This window comes from Chaetura pelagica, unplaced genomic scaffold, assembly GCF_000747805.2.
Source record: "Chaetura pelagica isolate M959 unplaced genomic scaffold, ChaPel_1.0 scaffold38, whole genome shotgun sequence".
Classification (NCBI taxonomy): Eukaryota; Metazoa; Chordata; class Aves; order Apodiformes; family Apodidae; genus Chaetura; species Chaetura pelagica.
The window spans coordinates 38,323-47,956 of NW_009954181.1; the positions used below are offsets into that span (position 1 = coordinate 38,323).

Sequence of the window (9,634 nt, forward strand, 5' to 3'; positions counted from 1 at the left end):
TGGTTTCTCCACGAGCCTGCAGCAGCTGCAGGGCTGTTCCCTGCCAAAACACTTCTGACTCACCCTGCATTGGACTCCACGGTGCCAGCCCTGGGAGCATCAGCTCCACTCTGTTCTTGTGCCAGTCCCTGCTGCAGAAACCCGAGGCCCTGGGGAACAGAACCACCTCCCCCTTCCCAAACACACCCCACAGACCTAGGCAGCCACACAAAAGCCCACCAGGTCATGGCTCTTCTCAGCCAGGTGGTTTTCAGGACTGTCTCTCTTTGCTCGGTGTTCAAAGGCACCTCCTGGGGGCATCCAGCCCAGGTCATGCTGGGGACCTGTCCCAGCAGCAATTTGGGGAGCACAAATATGAAACAGCCACCCAGGGAGCAGGTGAGGGAACCATCCTTCCCTCTCTCTGCTCAGAAAGCCCTTACACCACTTTCCCCCTGCAGGTGCTTTCTCTGCAGCAGCTGTGAACCACCCAACAGACCAGAATTCTCCTCTGTTTTGGGCTCTCCAGATCCCTTCATCTCAGGGACCTCACAGGACACACCATTGCTGGGATCCCACCCACAACTGCATCATCTTCCTCACCCCTCATTGACCTTGTCCAGCATGAGCAGCAGAACAGAAAAGCACCCTCAGCCTCTTAGACATCAGAGCAGTGAATGTTACAGAGAGAGGATTTCCAAACAGTTGGAGCCCCTACTGGTTTCTCCCAGTAGAACTGTGGGACCTTGTGTAGTCAGCAACCAAGTGTCTGCTGCAGGACACCCAGGCTCCCTCATGGCATCACCTCCCCAGGGATTTAGGACACTGGGGAAGCAGTTGGGTCCTTGCCACCCAGGAAGCCCACAGGGTTTGCCACCACTGTTCCTAGAGCTGCTGTGGCTGGGGTGCTCCATCAATTACATTTCACCCTCCTGATGGACAGATGCCTTTCTTGCAGGGACACATCTTCCAGCTCCTTGGGTGGAAGAAGCCCCACAACTCTTGGAACCCAATGCCTGCTGCAGTCTCAGAGGTCACCAGGCTTCACTTCTGAGGGAGCCTCTGTGGTTTGAAGGGGAAGTCACATCCTTCTCCTTGCTCCAAGCATGGATACCTGGAAGGAAGAGCAATGCACACAGCTGGAGTGAGTGGGACTTGGAAAGCAAAGAGCTAACGTTGCCAAAGTGTCAGTGCTAAGCATGGTGAGAAGCTCCTGGGCTGGGGCAACCAGCCTAAGAGAGGCTTCTGCCTCCAGCTTGGTCCCCAGCCCAGGCTCAGGGGAAGGACTTGGACTGGCTCATGTTGCTGTGGAAACCACTGTGATTTTGAAGATGCTGGGAGGAGAATTCACAGGTAAAACTGGCTCACCCTGCCCCTTCTTTGGCTTCCCCCCCTGCTGCTGCTCAGGCTGGTGCCCAGTTGATCTGCACGTGGTCCCACTGGGACCCAAGAGCCCAAACAAGGGGCTGGGAAAGTGGTGCTGAGCTGGCATGACCTGGAGCTGGAGGTGTGGACGTGGGCTCAGCACAGACAAGCTCCCAGCTCCCTTTGCCACCCTGCACACAGATCAATATCCGTTTCCAGCAGCCCATCCTTCTCCAAAGGCTTCACCCATTTTCACGCTTTCCGACCTACTTAACATCAGCGTTTAGCTCCACTTGCCCTCCCCTGCCTCACTCTGTCACTGCTTGCCAGTTCTCTCTTGCTGTGTCCCACAAAAACCACCTCTCCCTGGCCCATCCCTGCCCCACCCTTGCTGTGCACATGCCAGGGCCACAGCAAGGCCCTGATGCCACGTTCTGAGCTGCTGCTCTGGAGGAGTTTCCGTGCGATGGCACCAAATCTCAGCACTAGAGACAACAAGAGGATGTGGGAAACTTCACCTTGAGAGCTGCAGTTTGCTCCCTGAAATAGGGATGCTCAGGGCTAACCCTCTCCAGGATGAGGAGGTTTGATGTGCTCCACCAGGTGAATGTTACCTCGTGGTGCAGCAGCACAGAAGGCACCACATCACATCACATCACCACATTCTTGGGCACCTTCAGCCTCTTCTGTCAAGCAGGGCTCAACGACCCAACACGTGCTCCACGTGCTTTGCTTTCCACATGGACAAGAAGTGAGGCTGGGAAACCAAACCCACCCACACTCCATCCACCTTGCATTGTGCACAGGAGACTTTCCACCCCACGGCATCTTTGGAGCAGAGATATTAAGAAGCAGCTTTAGAAGAAGAGACGAACCGACCCCGCGCTGCCTCCTCTTCTACTTCCCAAGGGCCCCTCTCTCAGCCCTTTTCCTTTTCAGTATGTTGCTCCTCTTCAAAGGCAAACAGAGGACCTACTTTTTTCAGTTTTTGTCTGAATGCAGCTCTTGACAACACTCTGCAAGCCTTTCACCACTTCACTGGGCTTTGGAACATCTGATTTTAAGTGTCTTACCGCGATGAAACGTTCTGATGTTTCCCTCAGAAAACAACCCTGTGGCCTCTTAGAAAACAACCCTGTGGCCTCTTTGCTGCAGTATCTGGATGGCTGGGAGGTGTCTCACCACCCATCTTCAGGTGGGTACTTTCAAACATTACTTTTCAGCAGCTCAGAAATCCATCACGAAAGAATCGATCCCGAGCGCTTGGCAGCCTCTGCCCAAGCATGTAACTAATGGACTTTGATTCCAGCCTGATGTATTTATTTTGCAGGACTAATAGAATTTATTGAAGGAAAAATCTAATTCCCAAATTCAATTCTGGAATTCAATCCACAGCCTCTGTAATTTGTTTCTCTTTCAGGTCACCCTACCTGAGGGTGCAGCCCAAGAGACAGCTTTGGACTGATGTTCTGGCATTAATTAAATTAAATTTACAGTTTAAAATCAAAACTCTTTCCCAAGTAGTGGTCACAAGCCAACACACAGCATTTCTAGGACAGCACCTGTTCCTTCCTGCAGAGTCTGAATAGTTTAACCAGAACATGGAAGTTCCAATGGAACCACAGAGCCCACTTAAGGAGAAACAGGACACACAATCGTTTCCTATTCCGAATTCCTAAGGCTTCGTGTTTCCTCTTCTCTCCTCTCCCCCTCTTCATTCAGACCTATATGATCTTCGTTCAGATCCATGTGAAGTGAGATGAATTCTGTCTCCTGGCCTCCTAAACCAGCCTTCAAGTGGCAACAACTCTTGGGTCATTTCTCCAAGGTGCCAGAAAGGAGGAATCTGTGCTCAAGGTCACACTTCAAAGAAGGAAAATGGATGAGGATTGACACACAGGAGCAGAGGCAGCTGTGAGCTGCACAGGCTGCTAGGTTTTAGGTGTTCTGGAAGAGAAAGTTAAATAAACCAGCCAAGTTATTTCCCTTCCTAAATGAAAACATTAGAAATGATACAAGCACCAATGTTGCTGGCCGGTTGCTGCTCTGGGCTCTTCAGCTCTTCAAAATATTTTGGATCTCGCCATTCACAACAGGGAACTGTGTCACCCTCTGAGGTCTGGCTTTTCTACACCCTCTTGTCCATGAATTTGGAGATTTCCCCCTGCAGCTGGTGGACAAAGAGGTGGGGAAGGGTCTGCAGAGGTTTGGCAAGGACACGGTGGGAGGAGAGAGAAACCCGGGGGAGCCCGTGAATAAAGAGAAGAAACCACCTGGAAGTTAAAGTGTTTATTGATGTGTTTAAACTTTGTACATTCCCCACAGACCACACTAAGGAGTTTGCAGGTAAATCTGTGCATAGTGGGAAGAGACACGGAAAAGGGGAAGAAAAAATAAAAGTCACAGGAAAAATAGAAAAAATACACCACAGGTTACCAGAACCTCCAGATTTAAAAAAGCCGTGAGCATTAACACCAACTATACAAGCATTACAAAGACATGATGGTGAGTGGAACAACACCCCTGTTCTTCTGGGGGTCTATGCATCCAATTTCCCTCACAGCAGGCAGCATCCCCTTCCCAACGTGTCCCTCTCTCCTCTCCCCAGCTCCAGCAAACGCCGCGTTCATCAGCTCCAAATGCTGATTCCAGCAGTGATTTGTGGTTGCTGGGCAGAGGCCCAAAGCCCAGCAGCACCCAGGGAGATGCCAAGGCTCCAAACCCTGCTTCTCTTCACTACTTACCATGTTGGTGAGGCAGGAGAGCTGGGGAAAATTAGAAAGCAGTAGCAAGAGGGGGCTGTTAATGCCAGGTGAGTACTGAAGGGAACTAGTTCGGAACGGAGGATTTAAATTCAATACCAGGATCTTCCAACTCTAGAGCAGAACTGAATCTGGAAGGGGAATGTGCAGACCCCAGTATGCACAAACCATGTTCTAACATTCCACTAGAACAACTATAAACAGAGATGCTAGAAGCCTTTTAACTCCTTGCCTCCAGGGAGTCTTGATTCCTAGAGCCCAAGCTGCTGAGCAGCAGGTTGCACATCACTGGCATATGAGGATGGGTATTTTTCTTTTTTTTTTTGTTATTTTTCTTTTTTCTTTTTTTTCTCATTCTAAGGATTTTTGTTAGTTACCATTCCCAATTGCTTCCTTGCTTATGTTGTTGTAGTTCCTATCCCTAAATTAATCTCTTTGCAACTCCCAGCGAAATTCACTTTAAAATAGGAAAAAACCAAACCAAAACAAGGAATACTGCTTTAGATATAAAAGCCAAAATGACTGAAAGAGCCACAACTGTCTCCTTTTCACAAGGTGGGCTGGTACAAATGAGCCTCAATATACAGGTGGTCTACCAGAAATAAAAATCAGCATTTCCCATTTGATATATAGAGAGTTTGTATCAGACAACAGGACAAAGGAACTGGTGTTCAGGTTATTTAAAAAACAAAACAAAACAAAAACAAACAAAAAAACCCAACTACATCTCAGTCAAATATCTGCAATAGATCCATTTTTTTTTTTCCCATTTAAGGAGATTTATATATCATATTGTTATATTATAATTTCTTCACCCATTTAAAAGAATGGAAACTGCAACTCTACAGTAGTAATTATAGTCTTAATGATCCAGGAGTTCTGAATGTAAGATGAAGTCCTCTTGAAGCAACTGTTGGTCAGTAGTTGATCCAAAACACTGGACCACTTTGGCCCTCTGCCCTGCTCCTCTCCCAGTCAGGGCTGTTGTATCTTCATCTCTTTTTATATCTGCATCTGCTCCAGGTATTTGTAGGTGGGGTTCTCATAGCCATGGTTTTGCATCTTGCTCAGATGCCGCTCTTCTGGGGTGAGCATCGGGTCAACCTTTACGAAAGACCAGAAGAAAGACCAGAAGGTAACTGGGCAAAGGAAGAGCTTAGCAGGCCTGATGTCAGAGCAACAAGAGCAGACAGAGAAATGCTGGGTAAATACTGTGGAAAACAGTAAACAAGGAAAAAAGGGGAAGCCACAACAAATATTTTGCTGGACAGAGTTCCTCATTTGGGTGCCTCCTGCCTGCCCGTGCCTCTTTGGGGATGAGCTCCATAAATCTAATGATCACCCCAGCATTACAAATCTGGGACCTGCTTCTCTCAAAGAGGCTGTTACAATTTCCCACATGGGCTGCAAAGGGGAAAAGGAGCTTTCTTGCTGAGTTGTCAGGAGAAATGTGCTTGTTGGGAGCAGAAGGCAGGAGGAGGAACCGCTCCCCGGCTCTCGAGCCACCTTAATTGCTACATGAGTTGGGAGGACAAATTGCCACGGATTGACTGACTTGCTAAAGATATCTTGCTAAAGATATCACTTGAAAAGCTCATTTGCTGCTAAATCCTACCCTGAGCCAGCCAGGGAAGCCTAATTGAATTCCTTGTGATAAGCAAATACGAGCGTGAAGTGACAGGTCCCAGCAAGGCACGACTGACACCTGCACGCTAATAAACAAGGGATGAAGATGTCAGCATCTCCAGAGTTAAGCCCCATCCAGCCAGGAGCAGAGATGGCTTGGCAGCTACTGCCATCTGCACCCCCACCACACAACATGTGATTCCATGCTATTCCCATCCTGGGTTATCGAGCAGGAGTTGTTTCTCACCTCCACAATTCCATGGCTGATGGTCCCATACTGCCTCTTCCTCAGCATCACCAAGCTGATGACTATCACAGTAGCTATGGCAACAGCAATCACCAGGAGCCCAATGAGGGCACTGCTGCTGAAACTGAAGTCATCACGGAGGGAGTTGTCATTGTCCTGGAGGGAAGAAAACAATGGAGGGGGTAGAGGAAGAGCAAACCTAAAATTCATCACTGTGAGGGTGGTGAGACATTGGAAGAGGTTTTCCAGGGAAGCTGTGGAAGCCCCATCCCTGGCAGTGTTGAAGGGCAGGTTGGATGGGGCTTGGAGCAACCTGGGCTGGTGGGAGGTGTCCCTGCCCATGCAGGGGGTTGGATCTGGATGATCTTTAAGGTCTCTTTCAGTCCAAACCACTCTATGATTCTATATGATTTTATGATTCTAAAAGGTGGCCACCAATAAGGCCCTCAACCATCTCTGGTATTCAGGACATGACTGATGACATGCTCCCTCTTTACACCTTTATGCAGAAATGCTGTCTTGCACACCCTGAATGACCTCCCAGAGCAGTGTCCAGGCACAGAACCCCTGGAATTCAGAAACACACAGGAACTGACATCCAGCTTTAGGAAGGTGCCCATCCCTGGGCTCAGCAGCCACGTACCGGCTCGTCCACCAGCCCACCGACCCGCTCCGCGTTGAAGATCATCTCCTTCACATCAAGAGTTTCATCAATCACCTGAAAACAGTCACAAAAGCATTTTATGAAAGGAGCCACACAAAACAGGTGGGAGAAGGAACAAGAAGGCAGACAAGAGACCTTTAATGAACACTACCACAGGCTCAGAACTATTCACCACCTCTCCTCTGCTCTCCACAGCGTGTCATGTTCTCCAGCTTTTAAAGCCACCTGAGTTAGTACTGCAACCAGTTGGGCCTTCAGACTACCCCAAATAAAGATTCAATTTCATAACTAGGCACACACCTTGGACACAGCTTTTCTCTCCTGTCAAGTCTAACCTGTGGCTTTAAAACAATTTTGGAAGGGAAGTCTCAAAAGTGGACTTGGTTGTTTAATTTTAAACATGGGAACTGAGGCAAGTTGGTTGCCATTCTAACCTAGTGAATTCTTTACACTAGATAGAGCTCATATCTACTGGCCTGCTCACCCTCAGAAGGTGGCAAGGCCCTTTTTTGCCATGAAAAATGGGTGGGAAGACAGATGGAACACAGCAGCATTTGGTGTGTTCAGACAGCAAGACATCAAGGCACATCAGAGGGTCTCTGCTTGGGAAAGCAGTTGCTAAATGAGACTCTTCTCCAGCTCAGGCAGCCAAAGATCTAGATCTCTCTCCTTCCCTCACCCTCCCACCCTTCTCATGCTAATCAGTATTAAGAGCCTATAACAGTCAGAAAACCAACTCCCCCACACCATATGGATAATGAACACACTGACATTCTCTGAGCAGGAAAGAAATGGAAATAAGCCACTGCTATTAATTAGTGTCCTCAGCAGGTTTTGCTTTACAAAACAAAGGTGGGGGGCTCACCACATTTTCATCCACTTTGTTCTTGCTGTTAATCACTTTTTCTTCAGCCCCAATCAGCCCATCCAGCTCGGTCATGCCAGAACCTGCACCAAAAGAGCAAGGCAGGGATTGTCAGTCAGCCCTGGGTGACATTCAGGAAGGGTGACCTACTCTTTGTAGAGCTGCCATGGCTAGTGTGCTTTACACATGGGCTGCTGATTATTAATCTGTCTTCATGCTGCTGTGTCAGGAAGGGAGCTCGTTAGCTATGCTACAGTGATTGGGGGGGGGGGTGTTTCTGTTAATGAGGGGCAATGAGGTGGCAATGAGAGGAGCAGACAAGACTCACCCAAACCAGGTGTAAATCCAGAAATACCCTATTGTTAGGTGCTGCTGTGAGAGAAGGCCCAAAGCAACATGTGACAAACTGTGAGCACATGGTTCCTGTCTGCAAATGTCACCCTGGGTCACCACCACCTCCCCGTGACCCCTGTGACAGAAGGACACATCTCTCTGCCAAGAGTCCCTTTTCAAATGCACAGTCAGCACCACCCAACCTTCTGAAACCATCAGCAAATGCCTCGGGAATGAGGATTTCAAGGTCACCCAGCATGGCTCTGGAATGAGCTGCTGTCCCCTATTGGCATAAACCCAGAGAAAATAAATCCTAGGCCCAGGGAGGAGCAAAGAATCACACCAGCCTTGGTACCAGAACATCACTCGCTCATTCCTAGGCTGAAGCCAGCACAGGCTCAAGAGAAGAATATCAATTAACAGAAGGTGGCTGCTCTGCATAAACTGTTTTGATCCGAAGCGTTTATAAATAGATCAGATCAATAACAGAAAAGCCTGATGCAAGATACTCAGACCTAACACAGCAAGTCAGGAGAATGCCAGTTTTCCATTATCAGCAGGGACAACGTCATGTCCTTCACCACACCAATGCTTCCCTGATGCAAAAGCAGAACAGACACCCCAGACCTACAGCAGGGTCTTCTCCAGCAAGGAGCACGAGGTGGGGGAAACGCTACTATAGCACTTAACACTTTGCTGGTGACCCCACACACCTCTCCACAAGCTGCTGAGCTTGCACGTTGCCTAAGACATCGTGTCACCTGCTGCTGAAATTGGCAGCATGTTCTTCAATGAGATGCAAGGAAAGGCTAGTTGGCTCCAAGGCAAGTTGTTAAAGTGATCAACTTTCACTGCGTGAAAATGCCAAGGAAACAAACGTTTCACTCCAGCTCCTCCCTCCAGAAGCATCTCTGGTTTGAGTGCATCCCCTTTTCCTGTAGAGTTCCTTGGAGACACTAATCAGATTCCAAGCACGGCCAAGACTGCCAGTCTGACTTCTCGTGGCTGTCGAAGCAGGTCGTGTTATTGTGAAAGTCACTGATGGGGATTTTCTGGAGAGACTACCCACAAATGGTTTTTAGAGAACTCCTGCATCAGCTTTTGGCCTATGGCTGCTTGATTCAATCCTCAGGAGCCAATGTAGCAGAGTCTCCAGGGCCAGGAGTGCAGCTGCTGCACTGAGCTTTGCTATTTGTCACCGAGCGCTGTGACAAATAACAGACCCAGTTTGGTGCAGCTCAAAGGCACAGTTTACATTATATACTTCCCAGGGAAAAAACCACCTCTTGCACACACCAAAAAAAGCCCTAAGACTCCCTAGCAGCCCTTGTGAAATGAAGAGGGAAAAAGGGAGGGAAGAGAAGGGGCAAGTGCGGGATATAATCTTGTCCCCAGGGAATCAGAAAATCTTCTGTTCAACCCAAATGGGGAGAATCAGCCTCTATTTATTTTTAATTCAACAAAGCAGTTGTCCAAAAAAAGCCAGTATCAAACTAAAAAGTGTCCCAGTTCTTTACAGAGCAGTCAGTACACTGGCCCACAAGAGGGATGATGGTGACTTCCAGTTGTAGGAAACACTGACAGTGAAAACAGTTTGAAGCTATCTGGCCTGCACCATGTTACAAAACTATTTGTGTTCATATTAAATGGTTATTAGCAAAATCCTTTTGCTCCCCTTTGGGATTCTGAGTAACTCATTTGGAACCAAAAGCAGATTACAATGCTGGGTTTTCTCCCTGCACATTGCACACGTACCAACTGCTCTGCTGGAGTCCTTCAAGCATTAGCCTTCC

General features: G+C 48.4%; 1 protein-coding gene across 5 annotated transcripts in view; it reads right to left on the reverse strand.

Annotated features, from left to right (window-relative positions):
* Positions 1 to 3,618: 3,618 nt before the first annotated feature.
* Positions 3,619 to 9,634, reverse strand: part of APLP2 (amyloid beta (A4) precursor-like protein 2) — a 28,964-nt gene continuing 22,948 nt past the window's right edge. For all 5 annotated transcript variants that reach the window (XM_010002867.1, XM_010002869.1, XM_010002864.1 and 2 more), the window contains 4 exons: positions 7,509 to 7,591; positions 6,623 to 6,697; positions 5,980 to 6,135; positions 3,619 to 5,210 (listed from right to left, as the gene is read on the reverse strand). In XM_010002867.1, coding sequence (XP_010001169.1) covers positions 5,109 to 5,210; positions 5,980 to 6,135; positions 6,623 to 6,697; positions 7,509 to 7,591 — 416 coding nt within the window. In that variant the 3' untranslated portion in view covers positions 3,619 to 5,108. The remainder of the gene's footprint in view (positions 5,211 to 5,979; positions 6,136 to 6,622; positions 6,698 to 7,508; positions 7,592 to 9,634) is intronic.